Here is a 23,967-nt window from a genome sequence, read left to right as displayed (position 1 = left end):
GACCGTTTATTATGGCGTTTTTAAAAAGTTTCCATGCAGCTTGCAGGCTTTTCCCTTTCATGCTTGTACCTGTGCCCCCCTCCACCCCAAAGGATGTTAAATTAAATTATATTATGGCTGCTACTACTGAGCAGTTCAGCTATATGCGCCTCTTGGGGCACGTCTTCACTACCCACCGGATCGGCGGGTAGCAATCGATCTATTGGGGATCGACTTATCGCGTCTAGTGAAGACGCGATAAAATCGATCCCCGATGGCTCTGCCGTTGACTCCGGAAATCCACCGCGGCGGAAGCGGAGTCGACGGCGGTGCGGCAGCGGTCGACTCGCCACCGTCCTCACAGCCAGGTAAGTCGACCTAAAATACGCAACTTCAGCTACGCTATTCACGTAGCTGAAGTTGCATATCTTAGGTCGACACACCCCCCCCCCCCCGTAGTGTAGACCTAGCCTCGGACCAGATCCTGTGCTCCACTTAGGACTAAATCAAGAATTGCCTCTCCCCTCCCGCCTCTGGTTTGGCTCTTTCCCGCCGAGTGCAGAGTAGGTCCCCTCGTCTCCCAGAAGGGCTGAGTCCCCCCTGTAGGCCTGTGGGGAAGCCCCTCTCTTTTGTGTTGGTGCCTATCCTGGGGAGATGGATTCTTCCTAAAAGTGGAGGTCACAAGGCCCTGCCCCCCTCAGGGCCCCACCCCTATTCCTCCTCTTCCTCCCAAGGCCCCGCCCCCTGACCAAGCTGGAGCCACGCTGAGGAGATCAGGTCCCTCCACCTGCCTGGGGTGGGGAGGCTCAGGGTAGGTGGTGGGTCCGCGGCTCCCGTCAGATGCCTGCGTCACTCATACCTGGACCCAGCTCTGGTTCCAGCCTGGCATGGGGATGGGGGCTCGGGGCCGAAGAGCCGCAACTGGACCATGATAAGAGCTGCCCGGGAAGCTGTGGGTACCCATGGACCCTCTACCCCAGGCAGCTAGAGGGTCTGCAGCTCCCCACAGCTGCTCGGGCTCCAGCTTCTGGCCTGGCCAGGGGTCAGGGCCTCGGCGGGAAGAAGAGGGACAGAGGGCAGGGCCCACAGCACAAAGTGGACTTCCAAAAATGGGAGGGCCATGGCAAATAATAAATGGAGATATACCTATCTCAGAGAACTAGAAGGGACCCTGAAGGGTCATTGAGTCCAGCCCGCTGCCTTCACTAGCAGGACCAAGTACTGTTTTTGTCTCAGATCCCTAAGTGGCTCCCTCAAGAATTGAACTCACAACCCTAGGTTTATCAGGCCAATGCTCAAACCACTGAGCTATCCGTCCCCCCACCTTGGCCCCCCTTGTTACAGCACCCCTGTGCCTCTCCCTCTCCTGGCTGGTCTCACCCTGTGCTTAAAGCCCACTCAAGCTCCATGAGCAAACCGACCCCTCTGGGGCCACACAGTGTGTGTGTGTGCAGATCCTCCAGGCTCTCCTTCCCACGCCCAGGGAAAGTGTGACACCCTCCAACCCCCACCTCCCAGGGCACTGCCCTCCCCCAACCACTGGGCGCAGGCAGGGAGGACTCGCCCATCCCCAAGGGGTCCCTCGCCCCATGAAGAGAAAGAGATGATGTAACCAGAGGCTACTGGCCGCCCCCTTCCCAGTGCCCTCTGTGCTGTTTGGGGGTAGGGCCATCTCAGATCAGGTTACAGAGCATCGGCCTGTATATCTCAGCCTGGCTAACTCAATACACTGCACTAGAGTGGGGGAAGGGGTGTGTGTAACGTCCTGTGGGGTCTCCCTGGGATCTCTTCCCTGCGGCAGTGACTGCTCAGTGTGGTGTCTGTTCCAGGGTGCTGGCTGGTGAGTCCTGGGTGTCTGGCTGGTGAGTCTTGCCCACGTGCTCAGGGTTTAGCTGATCGCCATATTTGGGATCGGGAAGGAATTTTCCTCCAGGGGAGATTGGCCGAGGCCCTGGAGGTTTTTCGCCTTCCTCGGCAGCGTGGGGCACGGGTCACTTGCTGGAGGACATAGGTTAGGGGTTTGTTACAGGAGTGGGTGGGTGAGATTCTGTGGCCTGCGTTGTGCAGGGGTCAGACTAGATGATCATAATGGTCCCTTCTGACCTTAAAGTCTGTAAGTCTGAGTCTATGAGTGAGACAGCTGGAGATGGGTGGCTGGCATGGGGCGTGTGAAGGGGAAGCCCCCACCAGGCTGAGCGCCAAGGACAAGGTGGCAGCAGTGGCATAGACACAGGTTCAGGGGCAGTGTCAGGTTCAGATCGGATCTGGTTTCAAAACAACTTAACATTCTTGGACTGGTGTGGGTCTAGTTGGGCTTAAAATTTGGCCGAAACTATCATATCTGGCCAGGTGCTGGTCCAGACCGCTAGGTGCCCATGGGTGAGGCCAGGATCTCCCTGGGTCCAGCTGAAACCATGAGGGGCCAACCCAGATCACTGTCCCCTGATGCTGGGTGGGGAGCTGGAGCAGGATCCCCATGCAGACGCTCTCCCCAGATGGGGGGTTGTGACTTAGTCAGAGGTTCAGGACGTGGGACAAGGAGACCCCATAACAACTCCTGGGTCCCCTCCAGACACTCTTGAAACCCAGCTGCAGTTGGCCTGAGAGAAACCCTCCCGCAGGATGTACCCTGGGGACCTGAACAACCTGGTGTTTTTCCCACGCCTGGTGGCCACAAAAGCCACCCCCAGCCCGCCCTCCCAACCAGCGACCCGCTCACCCTTCTCCATCCAGCCTGCACCCAGCTCCTCCCACGCAGGCCAGCTCTGGGCTTTCGCTGTGGTGGGAGGAATCAGTGAGGGTCTCCCCAGTGAAAACCATCACATGGAGCTCCCCCCACACGGCAGCTCCACCTGAGGCGTAGCCTGTGGCTGTCAGGCCAGGCCAGGCGAAGCAGGGCTCAGGCAGGGCTGCTGCGTTAGAACAGTGGGTTTATTGAGGACACAGGCACAACTGACGGCACGGTCACTGGAATGGCCTGGCCCAGGGCTCCTGTTGCGTGGCCGGGGGGCGTCTCACCAGGGAAGAACTTTCCCTTCCCAGCTCACAAAGGCCCCATTGTCCTTCTCGGAGAGCGTCGGGAGCACGTTCAGGATTCCTCGGACACTTGCATCCACCGTGAGCGGGGCCTGCACGGGTCAAAGGAGAGTGAGGGGGAGGAACTTGCCCTGGGGGCGGCCAAGGACACCAGGGGTCCAGGGGAAAGACCAGGATCGGCTCCGGGGTGGCCCAGGGGAAGGGATCTAGAGCCTTGCAACGAAACTGGAACCTGAAGGGTGTCGGATTTGGGTCAGTTGGGGTCTGAAAACAACCTGACACACTCTGGCTGGGGTCTGGTGGTCTCTCGTTACCTTCTCCTGCCATGGGATTGGTGAGGTGGTGGCTGCATTTCTGTGCTCCTGCTGGCCACCACCACCTCACGGCGCTGTGCATGCTGTCGAGCGAGTGTGCTGATTACTGGCAGCCCCTCTCCCCTGGCAGCACACATTGCACAGCGAGGCGGTGGTGGCTGGCATGAGCAGGGCATACAGCCACTGCCATGCTGACCCCACGGGCGTGAGGCAGCTGGAGACGGGTGGCTGGCATGGGGTGTGTGAAGGGGAAGCCCCCACCAGGCCGAGCCCCAAGGACAAGGTGGCAGCAGTGGCATAGACACAGGTTCAGGGGCAGTGTCAGGTTCAGATTGGATCTGGTTTCAAAACAACTTGACATTCTTGGATTGGTTCGGGTCTAGTTGGGCTTAAAATTTGTCTGAAACTATCAGAACTGGCCTGGTGCTGGCGCAGGCCGCTAGGTGCCCATGGGTGAGGCCAGGATCTCCCTGGGGCCAGCCGAAACCATGAGGGGCCAACCCAGGTCACTGTCCCCTGATGCTGGTGCCCATGATGACCAGCTCCCACCTCCCCCAGCTCTCCATGGCAGCAGCTCTGCTGACGTTTGCTTTGCGATGCCAGGAGCCGGAGGAACCAAGGAAGTGGCAGCAGGGGGATCAATGCCCAGGACACAGCACTGAATCCCCAGGAGGTGGGAGCCGATGACAGGCTCATTATGACAGTTTTCCTCCATACAGGTCGGAAGTGGAGGGGGCAACAGGTTACGGCGTAACCATTCCCCCTACGATGAACATCTGCCCATGACATGAGGCTATGACTGGCCTCTCCCAGAGAGGCACCTACCTCGGGGGAGAGTGAGCTCCCCATGTCAGTCTGCACCCAGCCAGGATGGACAGCGATGCTCAGGATCCCGTCTCCTCCATACCCCAAGGATTGGCACTTGGTGAGCATGTTCAGAGCAGCCTGTGGGCGAGACACACCATGAGCAGAGACAGCAGCACATGGAGAAGGGGAATGAGCCCTACAGGAAATGACTCCAGATCCTGAGGGCAGGGAAGGGAGAGACAGACAAAGGGGTGAGGACCCTGGTGTGAGCTGCAGTCTCTGATGCTCTATGGGGACAACAAGGTGCTCTCGGGGGCATGACCATGAGGAAGGGGATGTAGCTGTACTTCAATGAGCCACAGCTACTGTGTGGCTTCAGGGGGGCTGTGACAGCTGAGTACAAGTTAGAGCAGTGCTGAGGCTGCTCTAGGTTATGCATGATCTGGGGGGCAGAGGGAAGTGTAAATGTGGCATCGATTCTCCTTTGTTTTCCCCCCAGGGTTTCACCAGGGGCAGCAGAGGATCTGGTCCCCTCGATTTAAACCTAGTGACGGTCTCTCAACTGGGTATATTCGCCCCTAGGAAGGGCTGTATAGTGGCCCTCCCCTGTCTGTGCTGAGACTGGCTAGTCTAGTGCTGAGGAGCCCCATGCGCCTCCCAGTATGAGGATTTTCCTGGTGGGATACACACATGGTGGAAGGTTCCTCACTGAAGGGGAACTGCGGGAGCTAATCTGAATTCCAGGCAGCTGAACAACAGCTGATCCCACCTTACATGGTGGTGGAAGCTAGAACGGCTGGGCAGGAGGGCGGAGAACATGGGGAAAGCACTGAGTGACACTGAGCACGTCCTGTACCTTGCTGCAGCGATAGGAGATAGCTTGGCCCACATGCCAGATAAAGACATTCTGGATGGAGCCAGCCTCGCTGGACATATTGACAATGGCCGCCTTGCTACAGCTCAGCCCTTTCTGGTTGCTTCCCTGGGCAGCCTTCTTCAGCAAGGGCAGGAACACCTGGGCAATGGGGAGAAAAGAGCACCCCCAGGGTCAGCTTAGGAGAAAGGAACCCGGGTTGTGAGTCAGTGGCACTGGAACAGAGAGGGCCAAGGGGCCGTGGCCCTCCCACTTTTGAAAGTGGATGGGTCTGGCTCATCCTCTTTTTGGCACGGGCCCAATCCCCTGCTCTTCCTCTTCTCCCCCGGGTCCTGCCCCCTGACCAGGCTGGAAGCTAGAGCCTGGCCGGGTAAGAGTGGACAGGGGAGCCATGGACCCTCCACCTGCCTGTAGCAGGGAGAGGCGAGAACTGCCATAGGCCTCTGTCCTTGCCCCTCAGCTCCTCACACTCCTCCTGTGGCTGGGCCCAGCTGCGCCATGTGGTCCTGCAGTGACCCCACGGTCTGTCGCCCCATCGCCGGTACCCAGGAGTTCAAGGTATGTATCCCCGTCTGCGAGTGCTGGGAATGGGGCTGCTGGAGGGGAGGGGAGGAGAACAAGACCTGTTGGGATGCGAGGAGGTGCTGGGAAGCAGAAAGACAGTACCTCAGGGAGATAGGGCTGTGCCCAGCTGAAACTGGGATGAAGACCGGGTGACTGGAACTTCCAGTTGAAAAGGGACCCTGGCGGTTCCGGTCGGCACTGGCGACCGGGCCATTAAAAGTCCAGTCGGCAGCACAGTGGGGGCCCAGAGGGCTTCCTACTTGCCATGCTTCCGCACAGCTGCCAGAAGTGGCTACCGGGTTCCTGCGACCCCTAGGCACCTGGGCAGCCAGGGAGACTCCATGAACTGTCCCCGCCCAAGTGCCAACTCTGCAGCTCCCATTGGCCGGGAACCATGACCATGACCAATGGGAGCTGCGGGGTTGACGCCTGTGGGCGCCAAGCTTCACTGGGAAAAGGAGTCCCCAAGGTATCATTCAAACCATGACAAATAACACAGGTTACTGGAGACCTGCCAGTGCCAGTGTCTAGTTCCCAGCCCAGAAGCCAGAGGGGCTGTATGCATTGGATGAATGGACTATAACGTGGATAGAAAGCTGGCTAGAGCATTGGGCTCAACAGGTAGTGATCAATGGCTCGATGTCTAGTTGGCAGCTGGTATCAAGCGAAGTGCCCGAGGGGCCGGTTTTGTTCAATATCTTCATCAATGATCTGGATGATGGGATGGCTGGGGCACATGACTTACGAGGAGAGGCTGAGTGAACTGGGGTTATTTAGTCTGCAGAAGAGAAGAGTGAGGGTGGATTTGATAGCAGCCTTCAACTACCTGAAGGGGGCTTCCAAAGAGGATGGAGCTCGGCTGTTCTCAGTGGTAGCAGATGACAGAACAAGGAGTAATGGTCTCAAGTTGCAGTGGGGGAGGTTTAGGTTGGATATTGGGAAAAACTACAGTATATGACTGGGAGGGTGGTGAAGTACTGGAATGGGTTACCTAGGGAGGTGGTGGAATCTCCATCCTTAGATGTTTTTAAGACCCAGCTTGACAAAGCCCTGGCTGGGATGATTTAGTTGGGGATTGGTCCTGCTTTGAGCAGGGGGTGGGACTAGATGAGCTCCTGAGATCTCTTCCAACCCTGATATTCTATGATTCTTTGGTCCTCACTGGATCCAGCAATGCTTAGTTAGCGTGAGAGCGCCTGGTTCATGTGTGACTCAGGCTAGGGCTGGGAGTGCAGTGCTGCTGGGAGCAGGCTGGGAAGGAGAAGAGAGCAGAGAGGGTCGGCTGGAGGCCCAGGCACATGAGCTGTGGACAGGAATCCTGTAGGGGTAGCCAGGTCCCTGCAGCAGACTCTGGGCTGGGGAAAAGGCCATAAGTGAGATGCTGAACTTGTGTTAAATGGTTTGATTTGGAAGGGAAGGGAATGGAGCACAGAGACCTCAGAGCAGCCAGTCTTGGCCATTCTGCCCCATGGACCCAAATGTGACGCACGCCCCCGCTCTCATACCTCTACACCCCTTATGACAGCTGAGGAGAGTCAGTGCCGGGGGAGCGCCATTGCCGAGTCTCCTCTCACCCCGTTCCAGCCAAGGGCCGGCTAGACCAACTGCCATTCTGGGTACACAAACCCTGCCTGCTGCAATGGCTCTAACAGCCCTGTCAGCCTGACAGCCCGGGCGTCCCTGCCTCACACTGCCCTGTGCTCCTGACACAGATCCCTTTCTTCCCCTGCCTCTTGGCCAAGGAACCGAGGACGAGCTCCCAAGGGTCCGGGAGCAGAGATTCAGAGTGAGTCCCGAGAGCTGCCCTTGCAGCTGAGACTCAGGTTCTCGGCTCGGCCTGGCCATCCCCGGGCCCAGGCAGCCACCACTGCTGGGGAGCGATAGGGAAAGCAGCTGGTGCCCTCGCAGAGCTGCAGCTCAGCACACACTGCACTCACTTCACAGCAAAGTTAGCCTGTCCTGTGAATGGCACCTAAGGAAGGCTGGGCTGCTGCTGGGAAGAGGTAGAGGGAGAAGGGACCAGAGAGGCCGGGGCACCTGAGACAAAAGCTAACCAGCAATAGATGCAATTGGCACAGGAGGGGCCCTTGCTCCCCAAAGCTCCCTTTCCATCATGCTTGCTAATTATTCCATTGGGGACTATTTGTCACGTAGAAAGGATACACTGGAAACTTTCACCACCTCATCCCGTGGGAGCCTGAATTTCTGCTGGAAAAGTTCCCTATGCCCCTAAGTGAGACAGGCTCCTAGGGGCCCCAGTGTGGCTGTTCTTATAACGTACCTGGGTCTGTGCATTGCATCGCTCTTCCTCTGGCTCTCTCGGGAGCGTCACAACACCTAGGCCACTTGTGGATCTGGGCCTACAGGTCCATTTCTCAGGTGGGATGGGAACTTCCCCCACCTGAGGGCCCTGCCCGGATTGGCTCATTGATCCCGTAACCAGAGCCAAAGGGAAGGGAATTGTCTCAAACCCCAGTGCAGCCAGCGACCTGCCCTCTGTCGGGGCCTGTACCTGGCTCACCAGCAGGGGCCCCGTCACGTTGGTTGCATACACCAGGGACATGTTCTCTGGCGTCTCAGACTCTAGTGTGTTCAGCATTATCACCCCAGCGTTGTTTATCAACAGATTCAGCCCCGAGCCTTTCAGATGCTCCTCAACTCTGGCTGCTGCTGCCCTGATGCTGGCTGGGTCTGTAGCTTCTATAGAGACACAGCAGGGGGTTCAGGAGCATGATTCCTCCTCCCTCATGTCACCCCATAGCACACCCCTCACCCAGGCGCCAGGGGGCTTCTTCCAGTGGGAGTCAGAGGTAGGAGAGGGATGGAAGTTGGGGGGGAAAGTTGCTGCTGGGTCCAGAGAAGTGGAGTTGTACTGGGGCAACAATAGGAGAGGATAATGATAATAAAAAATAATTATGAGTTATTTGAACAATCTTAGTAGGAGATTTGAAAAAACCTAAATGTATTGTAATTAGTGAATACTTCAGATGTGTGTAGTTGATCTAAATTGGACAAAGAACTGGAATGATCTAAAACTAATTTTGAATTCATTCTAGGTGAGAGAACTGATCAGCTGGATGCGTGAGGCTCTGTCCCAGAGGTGGGAATGCATGACAGAGCTGCCCAGGTGTGACTGTCACACGAGGGGCCTGGCACATGGTGGCCCTGGGGCTTTTCCAGCCCACCCAGGGCTATCTGACCCCTGCAGGGCTCCCCACTCACACCCGCCTTCTCTGGGGCTGGGTAAGGAGTCAATGGGCTCCGAGTGATTATTGACTCTGGTCCTGTTCTCCCCACTGAGATCTGGAGGGCAGGGAACGGGGATATGGAGGGGGACAGGGAATGGGGAACAAAAACGTGACCCTGAGCAAGGGAACCTCAACTCTGGGCCCAGGGCAGGGCACCCACCTAGCGCAACGATCACCACGTTTGGATGCCTGGACACCAAGTTCTTCAATTGCTGGAAAAGAATAAAGTCGATGATTATTGACAGAGCCGCCACCCCTGGGGATGGCCAGGCTGGGCAGCGTCTTTGACTCTGCAAAGCCCCCACGTGCAGCATCCAGCTCTGGCTTTCTGGCTCTGTAGGAGGCATCTGTCTGTCTCCTGAGCATCTAAAACACCATCATCTAAGTCAATGCGATCGAGTCAGGGACACAAACCATTTCCCTGTCAGTAATGCACCTGTGCTCCCTGTCCTCTCCCTCCATGCTCTCTGGGAGTCTGTGACGCCGGGGGCTGGTCAGGGCACAGGGACTGCGAGGAGCAGCCAGGACATTGTGAATGAGGACACTGGAGAGGAGCAGGGCCCTGGGGGGCAGGAAGCAGGTTTAGGAATTATATGGGAATGGGGGGCAGGAGTGAGGCTGAGTGGTGCAGAGACAGGGATGGGGTTGGGGGGCAGCTCCCCTACCATGGGGCAGTTGTGGGGAAGGGGAGTCCTCACTCAGGATCCAGGGGAAGGCAGTGTGGCAGTGTTGCCAGCTCTCGTGAACTGGTTGTGAGTGAGGATTTTGGCGATGACACAAGAAGGAACTCTGATTCTGCAGTTTTCCAGGGTGGGCATGTGGGCAGAGCTCAGTGCAAGAGCCTGGGGGCTCAGAACACAGAGCAGCCCTGCCTCTATGTAAGCATGGCCCTAGAGCAGACAGAGGGTCTGGGGCAGGGGCAGACAAAGGAGGGGGGAGTCAGGGAAGTGGTGCCGTGGAGGCCTGAGCAGAGAAGTGCTGCTGCTGGGTCAGCACAGCCATAGGAAATGGATGGCAGTTCCCCTGTGTGAAGAAGGGGAGTGGAGTTGCCATCGGAGCAGCCAGGGAGTGCCGTGCATTTTGTGCGCATTAAAGATTGACTTTTCCACCCGATATTATCGACGCACACATTGACAGAGGAATAGAGGGGAGTTACAAAGTCACAAGACAGACTAAAAAACTGATTTTGTAAAAAGGTTCATGATTTTGGGGGTCGGACGCATGATTTTGTCTCTCTTGAGGCCGGTAGTACTGGGTATGTTTACACCGCAATCACAACAGGTATACACTGTACAAGCCGGCCCAGAACCCCTAGGGAATTACTCAAGGGCCAGCCTGTGCTGCCGCATCCTCACTGCTCTGGTACTCAAACTACCTCTGTTAAAGCTAGCTCGGGTGTAGCTACAACCCTCAGGCTGGAGCTGTGTCTGCAATCCCCTCCTCCTCCGGCACGTTGCTCTCGGAGCCGAAGGTGTCTTCAGATTCCCCTCCCTCCCCACCACCATGTACAGCTAACTCCATCTCACCTCGCCCCGTTCTCACCTGCGCTCGCTGTCCCTCCGGGTCCCGGCAGGTCGCAAAGACCCACTCGGGTGGGTTTGATTTCTCCAGAAACTGCTTGACGAGCTCCAGGCCGATTCCCCGATTGGCCCCAGTCACCAGAACGCTGCGGACATTAAAGCCAGCCATGGTCCCTCGCCTGCCTCTGCCCCAGCTGACAGTGCCTCTGCTCAGTGAGAGCTGGGCTAGTTCTAGCCCGCACTTCCCCTTCATCTGGGGTTATATAAAGGTAGCTCTAGGGAATGAGCTCTATGCTGCCATCTAATGGTGAGATGAGGTAAAGATGGAATGAGCCAGACCTTATTTGTGTATTTGTTACCCATCATGGAATCATAGAATATCAGGGTTACCAGGTTCCTGTGACCCCTAGGCACCTGGGCAGCCAGGGAGACTCCATGAACTGCCCCCGCCCAAGTGCCAACTCCGCAGCTCCCATTGGCCGGGAACCATGACCAATGGGAGCTGCGGGGTTGACGCCTGTGGGCGCCAAGCTTCACTGGGAAAAGGAGGCCCCAGGGTATCGTCAAACCATGACAAATAACACAGGTTACCAGAGACCTGCCAGTGCCAGTGTCTAGTTCCCAGCCCAGAAGCCTGTGGGGAAAAAGAACTAGGTGGCCTTCTTTATGACAGCCAAAGTAACACCGAAGGGCCAAATTCAGGCCCTCTGACAGAAGCTGACTATACAGACGGCCTTTACATAAAACAGTACAGGCCAGGGCCTGAACAAAATTAAGCTGTACAATTCCCTGCCAAATACGGTCATGGGCTTTGACCAGAGGAGGGAGGGGAAGGCAGCAATGCAATAGGCCTTAGCAACAGAATAACTGCTTGTTTATGAAATACATGATAAACTGCCTGTCTGTAAGAACATGATAACCGCTTGTTTATAAAAACATAATAACCGCCTATATGAAGAAATTGCTTCTAGTAAAGGTCAGCTTCCCCCATAGTTCCAGCTATCTGCCAACCAGCTAATCATATATCATCTTTGGGCGTCCTGTAACAAACCCCCATGCCCTTAACCATAGAACCCTGGAAAAAACAGTATGTACCCTGACGAGAACAACACTCCAACTGGTGCCAAGTACTACCCATGTCAGAAACCACCAAGAAACACCCCCCCCCCCACCCAATAGGCACCCAATTCTCATAAATAATGACGGAGCTACCGGGAAAAAGGGACAGACCCCTACTCTTATTTTCACATAAATGATATATTATTTGTACTATGCTTGTGGTTTGACGGAATAAAGGCAGCCTGCATGCTGTGCTAGGTGTGGTAGTTTTCAGACTGCTACCCCAACGCGTTGGTATGTATTGCAATAAACTGGCCTCAGGCTTGAGTCTGTGAACTAAAATCAATGCGTGGGTAACTTTATTCACGACAGTTTGGGGGCTCGTCCGGGATCACTCGACGTCCCACCAGACCGGAGGACCGTGGACCGCTTCCACACCGATCCCAGGCGCCAGGTAAGAGACCCTTGTTTCTATTTGGGCTTCAATGGGGAGCTCCCTGTAGGCTCTGGGTTCAGGTAAGGGCGCGCTGTGATCCGAAACTTTTGAGGCTAGACTCATTTGCCTGACGCCTGTTCATTTTGTGTGTGTCCGTTCTGTAACTTGTCTGTGTTGGGTTTTGTTTGTTTTGTGTTAGTTAGCTTTGTGTGGCTCGGCCTTCAGGGATTGGTCCCCCTGGAGGACGACTGACCGGCTGCTAGGTGACCCCGGGAAAAGTGGATCCTACCGTGAGTAGGGCGGAAATCCAAGGAATCCCTGGATCCTACCGTGGGTAGGCCGGAAATCCAGGGAATTCTGGAGTGGCCGAGGGGTGTGGCAGGGCTCCCACCAGCAATAGGCTGGTAGTGGTGAGAGATGCCGTAACAGATATCCCGAATTAGGTGTGCTGTGTGACTGTGGGCCGTGAGGTGACCCTACCCCTGTTTCCCTTGAAGTGCCGAGAAGCCCCTCCTTGCTCGGAGAGCAGGGAGGCCCCGGGAAACCGCCCACGTACTCCTGGGCAGTAGAGTATCCCATCCCGTTCCCTGAAGATGGGCCGGTGCTCTCTGCCAGAGGAGGGGTGTGCGGGGACCGTGCCTTTACTAACCCTTTGTGTGGCTGACCTACGACCAAAACCTTACCCCCGATCTTCCTTCTGGAGCCATGGGCTCCCTCCCCTTGCTCGGAGAGAGGGGAAGTCCCTGGAAATCGCCCGCCGTACCGGAGGCAATAGGGTATCCTACCCCATTCCTTTAAAGGACGGGCTGGTGCTCTTTGCCGAAAGGGGGGTGCGCGAGGAACTCCCTTATAAATCCCCCCCCATTGGTGTGAATGTTGAGGAGTTGGCCTCACCTGGATAAGGAGGCTTGGGGAGTTGGCCTCGCCTGGAAAGGAGGCCAGGGCTTACTGCAGTATGCTAGTCTTGTTTAACTGTTCTTTCTATATAATAGCAGTTGCTTTATTAAATAACACTGGTCTACAATTTTTGAGAAGTCATCTGCTTCAGAGATAAAATGTGCTATTTATTATGTATTTTGATGTGCTGAATTCAAATATGACAATTAAAACAACTGATTGGCTACTGTTTCTAAGATATTTAAGTTTTTACATTTTATGTCTATGTATATTGTGTAGATGATAGAGTTTTAATCATAAATGGTAAACCTAGGTCTTTTCAGGTGTTTATGGTTGCTTTACAGGATAATATTTCACCTGTCCTGTTTATGTAACACTTAACACAAAAATCAGCAAAAGGGTTATATAAATAAAATTTATTATGAAACAAAAGGCAAAAAACTATTCTGTACATAGTTTAGTCCTATTCAGTGTCTACTCGGCGCTTCTTGGCTTCTCTCTTGTATTCATTAAATGGAGCATCTCTTGTCACTGTCCAGCAATAGTCTGCAAGCATTGATGGGCTCCATTTGCCCTGATAGCGTTTCTCCATTGTTGCAATGTCCCGGTGAAATCGCTCACCGTGCTCGTCGCTCACTGCTCCGCAGTTCGGTGGAAAAAAATCTAGATGAGAGTGCAAAAAATGTATCTTTAGTGACATGTTGCAACCAAGGCTTTTGTATGCCTTGAGGAGGTTTTCCACCAACAACCTGTAGTTGTCTGCCTTGTTGTTTCCGAGAAAATTTATTGCCACTAACTGGAAGGCTTTCCATGCCGTCTTTTCCTTGCCATGCAGTGCATGGTCAAATGCATCATCTCAAAGAAGTTCACGAATCTGAGGACCAACAAAGACACCTTCCTTTATCTTAGCTTCACTTAACCTTGGAAATTTTCCACGGAGGTACTTGAAAGCTGCTTGTGTTTTGTCAATGGCCTTGACAAAGTTCTTCATCAGACCCAGCTTGATGTGTAAGGGTGGTAACAAAATCTTCCTTGATTCAACAAGTGGTGGATGCTGAACACTTTTCCTCCCAGACTCCAATGACTGTCGGAGTGGCCAATCTTTCTTGATGTAGTGGGAATCTCTTGCACCACTATCCCATTCGCAGAGAAAACAGCAGTACTTTGTGTATACAGTCTGCAGACCAAGCAAGAGAGCAACAACCTTCAAATCACCACAAAGCTGCCACTGATGTTGGTCATAGTTTATGCACCTCAAAAGTTGTTTCATGTTGTCATAGGTTTCCTTCATATGGACTGCATGACCAACTGGAATTGATGGCAAAACATTGCCATTATGCAGTAAAACAGCTTTAAGACTCGTCTTCGATGAATCAATGAACAGTCTCCACTCATCTGGATAGTGAACGATGTTGAGGGCTGCCATCACACCATCGATGTTGTTGCAGGCTACAAGATCACCTTCCATGAAGAAGAATGGGACAAGATCCTTTTGACGGTCACGGAACATGGAAATCCTAACATCACCTGCCAGGAGATTCCACTGCTGTAGTCTGAAGCCCAACAGCTCTGCCTTACTCTTGGGTAGTTCCAAATCCCTGACAAGGTCATTCAGTTCACCTTGTGTTATGAGGTGTGGTTCAGAGGAGGAGGATGGGAGAAAATGTGGGTCCTGTGACATTGATGGTTCAGGACCAGAAGTTTCATCCTCTTCCTCTTCCTCATCTGACTCAAGTGAGAATGATTCTGGTGCATCAGGAACCAGCAGTCCTTCTCCGTGGGGTACTGGGCGTATAGCTGATGGAATGTTTGGATAATGCACAGTCCACTTTTTCTTCTTTGACACACCTTTCCCAACTGGAGGCACCATGCAGAAGTAACAATTGCTGGTATGATCTGTTGGCTCTCTCCAAATCATTGGCACTGCAAAAGGCATAGTTTTCCTTTTCCTGTTCAACCACTGGCGAAGATTTGTTGCACAAGTGTTGCAGCATATGTGTGGGGCCCACCTCTTGTCCTGATCTCCAATTTTGCAGCCAAAATAAAAGTGATAGGCTTTCTTAACCATAGTGGTTGTACTGCACTTTTGTGATGCAAAAGTCACTTCACCACAAACATAGCAGAAGTTATCTGCACTGTTCACACAAGTACGAGGCATCTCTGCTCACTTTGGCTAAACAGAAATGTGTCCCTTTGCAAAATCAAACACTGACAAATAAGAGAGCACGACACTGTATGATTTCTAGAGCTGATATAGGGCATTTGTTCAGCAGAGTGATGTAAGCTTCGTTATGATTGCATCATCCATGACTTCTAGGAATAACATGATGCAATTCATATCATGTATGACGCAATACCAACTTCAGATTGCATCATTCATTGTTTTGCCTAAAAAGCAAGTACTCTCCAAACCCAGTCATAGATTTATTCATAGATCCAGTCAAAGATGTATTTTAGTCATTTCTGGTTTAAATTGAGATCCCTTCCCTTTATAACTCACTTATCCTCCGCCATTCCCAAGTCAAGGGTCGTATATACTGACCCAATAGCATATCTTGAAAACTAGAGCCAATCAACAATTTTAAGCATCATTTTCGTTCCCAGTGACCTAGAATTAGTAAAGTTTGACTACATTTATTTCAGAAGCATTTTGGCTGTAGAGCAGTGTAATTAATCCTCCCCTACGAGGGGGGGTTGCATCGTCTAAATTTAATTCACTATATGTATATAGAATTGAGGTGAATCGAGCCCTGTGTGTTGTCCCCGGTCGGGGTGCTGCATCTAGTACCAACAGGGACCCTGGTGGGGGGAAGGGAACGCCATCCCTTGTTTGGGGGTGGCTGGTTTTGTTTGGATTACCTTTGTGGCTCGGTAGGTGGTCCAGGCGAGGGGTTGTTTGACTGCTCACCTGCACCTGTTAAAGGGGGGTTTGTTCGGGCAAAGCCATCTGACCATGGGAACCTCACAATCCAAGCAGGTCCCAGTGCCGGAAAAGGGCACTCCGGCCGCGTATATGTATTCCAACTATGGGCTCTTGACCTGCAAATTTCTAAAGGAGTGGAATTGGAATACCAGGGATAATCCAAGTTTGCAGTTCCCGGAGGAAGGGACTTTTAATTAAATCAAAAAGGGGGAATTGGAGAAATGTATGCACCACATCTTCGACCAGGCAGACCAGTTGGCTGAGATGCTGCGCATATCTCCTGGCCCAGCCTACTGTACTAGGCTGCAAGTGGCCCGCCGTGACAAATCAAAAGGGGGGAGGGAGGAAGCTCGCCCCAGTAAATTTAGAGAAATGGAGGAGGATATCTTAGGAGATGTAAGTAAGGCTCAAAGGGAGCTTGTTCGGAAGCACAAAACCAGTCCAGATGGGAAAATCGGAATCTCCCATGAGGTGAGAAATTTTCCCTTGAGACAGCTCCCTGCGATGGACGGTGGGGTAATGGAGGTTCATGCCCCTTGGAGCCCAACAGATATGTGTACTCTGGGCCTCAAATTCCCAAAAATTCGGGATGACCCTCTCCGCTTTAAAGAGGAGTTGGAGGTTGTTATTAATTGCTATAACCCGACTATGGGAGACCTAGACCAATTCCTGAGAAGCGTAATGCCCAGAGAAACACAAAGGTGTCTTTATGAAACAATGGAGTGGACAGACAAAGTGGAACCAGATAGAGAACAGTTGGCCGAGATGAGAGGAAAATTGTTAGAAGCTATTCTTAAGGTCTGCCCACCAAAGGGCGATTGGACTAAAATAAACACTTGTAAACAAAGTAAAGGGGAGAACCCTGCTGATTATTTGGACCGGTTAAAATTGGTCTTTGAAAAATACTCGGGCATTAATAACGCTGAAACCCAAGCAGAGCAAGCTATTGTGGCCGTTTTTGTCCAGGGTCTCCGCCCAAAAAAAAATTAGTAAACAATTACAATTGGGTCTAATGGGTTGGGAAGGAAAGGGTTAAAGGAAATCCTAGCTGCAGCCCAACATTATTACCACCAAAGCGAGAAAAAAAGGGAAGAAGCGGAGACCCACCTAATGGCTCTCCAAATCAATAATTTAAACCCCAAGGTACAAGAAAGGAAATTGTACAATTGGAAGGAACCTACTCAACCCTATAGGTATGGGGAAGGAAACGCCAGGGGAGAAATACCCCCTGCTGCCATGCCACAGGGAGGCGGAACCCCCAGACGCCCGCCAGCCTTTTACTGCTATGGATGTGGAGAGGAGGGACACATCAAAAGGGCCTGCCCCCATCGGGATCGATGGGACTATAGAGAGCAAGGAAGGCCCCAGGCCCCGCAGTGGGAGGGCCCGTTGGCTGCACCTCCACCACCCACACAGGTGGACAATAGATAGGACAGCCGTGAGACCTCATGTGACCTTATTGCCCCAGCTATCCCCTTGGATCCATCTGGCCCTTATGTTACCTGTACCATTAACAAAACCCCGGTAAAGTGCTTAGTCGACACCAGGGCTTCTCGGTCCACACTGCGAGTGGAGGAGTTCCCCTCCCTTCCCTTATCTGGGGAAATTATTAACGTAGTAGGGGTCGGTAATGTCCCTATCCCCCATCCTGTGTCAACCCCACTGTTGATATCAATAGGCCCTTTGACAGAACAACATGCCTTCCTCCTCAGCCTGTGTTCCCCCGTCAACCTCCTGGGAAGGGACCTGTTATGTAAATTAAACTGTTCTATCTTTTGTACTCCTAAAGGGATGTTCCTGGAGGCTCCAGAGACCGCACAGCACGAGGTCTTGGGGGTCCTGCAGGCACACTCCCCCGACAAAACAACAAGCCCAGATCTCTCCCCAGTACAGAAAGAAATATTGGCCCAAGTTCCCCCAGCTTTGTGGGAGGATCATCCAAATCAAGTGGGCTGTATAGAATCGGCGCAGCCTTTTAAAATTCGGTTAGACCCGACTAAGCCCCTTCCCAGGATCCCACAATACCCCCTTTCTAAAGCAGCTGAGGAGGGGATCAGGCCAGTTTTGGTATCCCTGATTCAACAGGGGGTTATTGTTCAAACTAGTAGTGAATGTAATACCCCAATCCTGCCCGTCCGAAAACCAGGAACAGGGAAATGGCGCTTTGTTCAAGACCTGCGAGCTGTAAATGCAGTACTCCACCCCCTATTCCCGGTTGTGCCCAACCCTGCAACCATTCTCTCTTGCATTCCCCACTCAGCTACCTACTTCACAGTAGTAGATCTATGCTCAGCCTTTTTCTCTATCCCCATTCACCCAGAAAGCCAGTATCTGTTTGCCTTTACTTTCCAGGGCCTGCAGTATACCCTGGACCAGACTGCCACAAGGTTACACGGAATCGCCTACCATTTTATAAGTTTAACAAGCCCTTCTTTTTCCAAAATACTCGGGAATACCCCCTCAAGCCCGGTGTGCCTTGCTCATAATGTGGGAAAGCCTGTGAAAACCAAGCCTGCAGCCCATCCCTCCCCATGGGGCCCTTTTGTAAATATACAAATTGACTTTGTCAGCATGCCTAAATGCTGCTCGTTTGAATATATTTTGGTGTGTGTCTGTAGATTTTCAGGGTGGGTTGAGGCCTACCCCTGTGCCAAAGCCGACTCCCTGACGGTGGCAAAGAAACTGCTACATGAATTCATTCCCCAGTTTGGACTGCCCCTTTCTATCAACAGCGATCGGGGTACTCATTTCACAGGCCAAATCATGCAGCAAGTCTGCAAGGCACTAAGGATCACTCAGCACTTCCACTGCGCTCACCACCCCCAAAGTGCTGGGGCAGTGGAACGAGTAAACGGGGTGCTGAAAAACAAAATTGCTAAAATGTGTTCAGAAACCAACCTTAAGTGGCCAAAAAGCCCACCCTCCTTGCTGAATTGGTAGTAAAACAATGCCTGTGCCCATGGGGGAAAAAAAAGTGAACCAGCAAGAAAAAAGGATCAGGCCCAGACAAGCAGGCAACCGCAGTTTAAGGAAGTTAAAAGAAAGAAAGTAAAAGAGTTAACTCTGTAGTTACTGGGAAAAAATTAAGCAGTAACACTACGTAAATGTTAAAAGAAGGTATTATAAAAGAAAAAAAATTCTTGGTTTCTTTGCAGCCATTCCTTTGGGAGTGTCTGTAAGGAATCCAGGCAAAAGAATTATTTAAGTGAAATCATTTAACTATAAACAAGTTATTCAAATTTGCTAAAAAACACTCCTGGTGTGTACAATCTTTGTTTTATAAGTTTAAAATAAATTGGTGTTGCTTTGGGGTTGTAAAACCAAAAAATACTTTTGCCAAACAAGGTAAACTAGTGTTGTTTGATTTTGGTATTTAGCATTTAATCCTTAAAGTAACTTAATGCTTTACAAAATTTAAATTGTTTTAAATAAAACCAAAGTTGTGGCTGCAGCAGGGCAGCCAAAGCCAGGAAAGTGGTAAGGGTTCTTGGACGGGTTGCTGCAGCAGTTTGGGCAAAGGTGTTTCTTGGTTTGCCGAAGCTGTTGTGGAGCTTGGTTTAGGAATTTTATATCACAATTTGGCATACCTAAACAAATTGTAACAAGTTATGTGAAGCTTGACCAATATGGCCAAATGCTTTTAAAAACCACTCTAAAGCAAAAGACCGAACTCAGCTCTCATAAATTTCTAACAGAATCGCCCGATGCGACTACCGGCAGTGCCCTGCTGGCCCTGGCTCAGATAAACAGTCGTTTAATAAATTACACAATAGTCAGGCACTAACGAAATGTGTTAGGTCTTTTTATATACAGCAGTCCTGCCACTCACTGAAACCAGGAGACTGGATCTACATAGAGGTCCATCAGCAGAGAACTGCCCTGGCCCCATGCTAAGGGACTCTTATTAAGTCCTGTTAATTATCAACACCGCTGTAATGTACTGAGAATTGACTACCCGCCCATGTTTCTCATTGAAATGGCTCTTCGACTGATCGGTCTATCGTTGTTGCTCCTTCTGGACGGCAAAAGTGAAGGACAAGGTAAAAAGCTGATAACCTCTCCTTTGTCTGCTGACAAACCCACTGAGCCTTTGGATCTTGCTAAGAAAACAACCTCTCCACCTGAGGACATAATAAAGCCTCCAACCAAGCAAGGTGATTGTGCTAGTAACCCCTCCCTTGCAGCCTCATTGCCAGACAGCTAAGTGAACTAAGACTACGAAATCTCGAAGAATAGCTTGCGGAAGCTAGCCAAAACTACCTGAAGATGAAACTTTTGGTGTTCCTCAGCCTCTTCTCCTTGGCGGGCTTGGGGTGGGGAGGGAAAAGTAATATTTTTCTAAATCTTAGCCAATTAGTAGCCTCCGATTTAGCCTGTATCATATTGCAATATACCCCTACTTATACCATTAATATTAGTGCCTCTCTGCCCTTTGTAAAGGTGTTTAGCCAACAAATGTGGTATAATTCTTCACAGGGGAAAAATGTGTTAGTGTGTTGAAACACTGATAAACTGTAATTAATGCCACATTAGGGACCCTTAAGTTCACGCTGTCCTTATCCAGTTTTCAAATTATATATTATCTCCGCCCTTGGTGCAGTGGCCCAGAAACTTCTAGCAAAAATTGTATTAAGTATCGGCAAGTCTAAAAGGGGCCTTGCATGGTCTAACTGGGGCAGCCGCTATCTGGACAATAAACAAGGCCCAAGACCATGAACAACGCCTGGGAAATTTGAAAAGGGCATCGGGCCTCCTTACTGAGGCAGGGTTAACCAACACCCACTCAAATATAGAAACCCTCCATGCCCTGTCAGGACTGGGAGCCACAACCCAAACCCTCTTAACAAAATTAATAAACACCCTCATTTTAATAGGAAAAGACACCGGATGGGATTCAGCTTGTAGCCAGATGCAGGATTTCTTTAATGGTCTCTTAGCAGAAATACGGAGCAATGTCCTCAGTCAGCGATGGCCCAAAGCCCTTAACACTACTGCAGGAGTGCCACCCGAGCTGTGGAAATGGAGGCATACGTGGACATTGTCAGGGTGGGCCTGCGACTCCTCAAAATGCTCTTTCCAGGCCTCGGGGCCTGTCAATGGCACATGGGCCCCAGTGCACTTACTTTTGCCGGGACCCTGGGTGGGCTGTCTATGGGACTGGGTTATCGGCCGGCAGGTATGGAAAGTCAAGCCACCCCACGAACCTAGCCGTTTTATCACCACTCCCCATGATTTCGCTGCTCAACACGTCTCGGTGGGAATCGGAACCTTGTGGTCCTTATGGCCCTTGGAACCCCCACAGTTGTTTTGTCTCCGTAAATTACACCCTGGGGAATTACTGAACATCTTTAATACAGTTTGTTGGAAAGGAGAAGCAGTAGGTAAGGCCCCAGGAGGAGAACTCCTATTTAGCAAAAAGGATGGTTGCACCCTGCCATCAAATCCCCACACCCCTCTTCCCTTTCACCTTAACTTAACCACTACCCAGCATAGCCACTTTATCACATGGCCTGCTAATGCCCAAATCTATGTAACTTTCCACCCAGCCGTCCCCCTTACTTTCGATTGGACTTCCCTCATCCCGAATCGCTTCCTAAATTTGACTTTTCTGATCTCCCTCCTCTCCAACATATCTCACCTCCAAGACCAAATACATCTAATAGAGGTCGAATACAACAGAGAGGCCAAAGCATTCCAAACTGCCTACTGGGTGGGTACCCTATCTTCTTCCCACGACGTTTTGTGTTTTGCCTCTAAAGAAATCATCCAGGCCACGCCCAGCCTTTTCACATCCTCAGTCTTAAAAATACTAGCTGGTCTAATTCTTACAATCTGTTGCGTTTTATTAATTACCACCCTTTGTTGCCTGTGCAGGGTGTGTTGTTTACCCCAGCTACAGGTTCAATCACCACCCCAAGCCCTTCTTTTTCCCATCGATACCCCCAACACAACACTATACTTTCCTACAGACCCAGAAATTAGTCACCTTAGGCCTGGTCTACACTAGGAGGTTATGTCGAATTTAGCAGCGTTAAATCGAATTAACCCTGCACCCGTCCACACAATGAAGCTATTTAGTTCGACATAGAAGTCTCTTAAATTCGACTTCTGTACTCCTCCCCAACGAGGGGAGTAGCGCTAAATTCGACATGGCCATGTCGAATTAGGCTAGGTGTGGATGGAAATCGACGGTAATAGCTCCGGGAGCTATCCCACAGTGCACCACTCTGTTGCCGCTCTGGACAGCAGTCCGAGCTCGGATGCTCTGACCAGCCACACAGGAAAAGCCCCGGGAAAATTTGAATTCCTTTTCCTGTCTGGGCAGTTTGAATCTCATTTCCTGTTTGGACATTGTGGCGAGCTGAGCAGCACTGGCAACGATGCAGAGCTCTCCAGCAGAGATGGCCATGCAATCTCAGAATAGAAAGAGGGCCCCAGCATGGACTGATCGGGAAGTCTTGGATCTGATCGCTGTGTGGGGCGATGAGTCCGTGCTTTCCGAGCTGCGATCGAAAAGACGGAATGCAAAGATCTACGAGAAGATCTCAAAAGCCATGACAGAGAGAGGATACAGCCGGGATGCAACGCAGTGCCGCGTGAAAATCAAGGAGCTGAGACAAGGCTACCAGAAGACCAAAGAGGCAAACGGACGCTCCGGATCCCAGCCCCAGACATGCCGTTTCTACGAGGCACTGCATTCCATCCTAGGTGCGGCCGCCACCACTACCCCACCACTGACCGTGGACTCTGCCGATGGGATATTATCGATGGCCGCTTCCTCGGAGATGTTAGCGGACGGGGAAGATGAGGAAGGAGATGAGGAGGACGAGGCAGTCGACAGCGCTTACAACGCTGATTTCCCAGACAGCCAGGATCTCTTCATCACCCTCACAGAGATCCCCTACCAACTGTCCCCAGGCGTTAACCCTGACCCAGAATCAGGGGAAGGATCAGTCGGTAAGTGTTTTAAACACGTAAACATTTATTTTGAACAGAACATTCATATTAACAGTGGGTTTTTCATGATTTGTTTGCCCTAGGCGCTTAACGTTTCAGTCCTTGGCAGTGCAACTACTGCAAAAAAATCGAACAATGTCCGGTTTATCATGATTGGTTTGCCCTAGGCGCTCTACTGTTTAGTCCTTGCCAGTGCAGCTACAGTAAAATTCGGTCTATATGTCCGGGGATAGAGCTGAAATCCTCATGGGACATCTCCATGAAGCTCTCCTGGAGGTAATTGGAAAGCCTTTGCATGAGGTTCCTTGGGAGAGCGGCCTTATTGTGTCCTCCATAATAGGAAACGTTTCCGCGCCAGGAGATCATCAAGTACTCCGGGATCATTGCCTTGCAGAGCAGGGTGGCATACGGCCCTGGTCTTTGCAGGCTTTCCCGAAGCATCCGTTCTTTCTCGGTCTCTGAAATCCTCATCAGAGTGATGTCGCTCATGGTGACCTGCTTTGAATTAGGTATTGGGACTGCTTGCCTGTTCCTTTACAGAACTGTAACCGGCGGTTTACAGCCACGCGGTGGAGGTGGGAGAGGGGCAGCATACAGGGATCTTTCCCTGGGACAGCCGCGAGGGGGTGGGACAGGGGCAGAGTTCATACTTGCCGGATTGCTGGCAGCAGGAAGTGGCTAACGCTAGGAGCATTGCTTTGACCGTGAAAGGAGGCCAGTGCTATTATTAAAGTTTTAAGCAGCCACAAGTCTACGGCTTACCATGTCAGCCTGATACCCAAATTCCGCTGTCCTGCTCCGCTTCTCTGATCTGCACTGCAAGACCCCAGGCACTGAATGCAAAGGCCGATAATTCGACCTTGTCCTGAGTGCGCATGTGATAGGTGCTGTGCATGGTCTTGTTCACAGAGAAAGACTATGTTCTTTGTTCACAACAAAATTTATCTTTCTGAGGAATTCACTCCCTTTTTCCCATCCCACAGCTGCGACTGTCTCCCGACCTACCCTGGCATCACACTCCCAGAGGCTGGCGCAGATTAGGCGTAGAAAGAAAAGGACACGGGACGACATGTTCTCAGAACTTATGGGCTGCTCCCGAGCCGAGGCAGCCCAGCAGACCCAGTGGAGGGAGAACATGTCCCAAATCCATCGAGCACACATTGAACGGGAGGAGAGGTGGCGGCAGGAAGACCAGCAGGCAACTCAAACGCTGCTTGGACTAATGAGGGAGCAAACGGACATGCTCCGGTGCCTTGTGGATGTTCTGCAGGACTGGAGGCAGGAGGACAGAGCCCTGCTGCAGTCTATCTGTAACCGCCCTCCCCCACCACAAAGTCCCATACCCCCCTCACC

The 23,967-nt window shown here is 51.9% G+C and overlaps 1 protein-coding gene across 3 annotated transcripts in view; it reads right to left on the bottom strand.

Moving 5' to 3' along the window:
• Positions 1-2,892: 2,892 nt before the first annotated feature.
• LOC135888855 (C-signal-like) overlaps positions 2,893-23,967 on the bottom strand; it is a 36,297-nt gene continuing 15,222 nt past the window's right edge. The window contains exons 1-6 of one of the 3 annotated variants that reach the window (XM_065416646.1): positions 10,365-10,605; positions 8,983-9,034; positions 8,087-8,274; positions 4,993-5,151; positions 4,155-4,274; positions 2,893-3,107 (exon numbers count right to left, since the gene is read on the bottom strand). In XM_065416646.1, coding sequence (XP_065272718.1) covers positions 2,994-3,107; positions 4,155-4,274; positions 4,993-5,151; positions 8,087-8,274; positions 8,983-9,034; positions 10,365-10,595 — 864 coding nt within the window. In that variant the 5' untranslated portion in view covers positions 10,596-10,605 and the 3' untranslated portion in view covers positions 2,893-2,993. Of the gene's footprint in view, positions 3,108-4,154; positions 4,275-4,992; positions 5,152-8,086; positions 8,275-8,982; positions 9,035-10,364; positions 10,606-23,967 lie in introns of those variants that run through there. The other 2 variants (XM_065416647.1, XM_065416648.1) reach the window with 2 other exon arrangements.

This window comes from Emys orbicularis, chromosome 14 (assembly GCF_028017835.1).
Source record: "Emys orbicularis isolate rEmyOrb1 chromosome 14, rEmyOrb1.hap1, whole genome shotgun sequence".
Taxonomy (NCBI): domain Eukaryota; kingdom Metazoa; phylum Chordata; order Testudines; family Emydidae; genus Emys; species Emys orbicularis.
The sequence above is the reverse complement of the archived record's forward strand: the minus strand, read 5'-3'. Positions and strand labels throughout refer to the sequence as shown.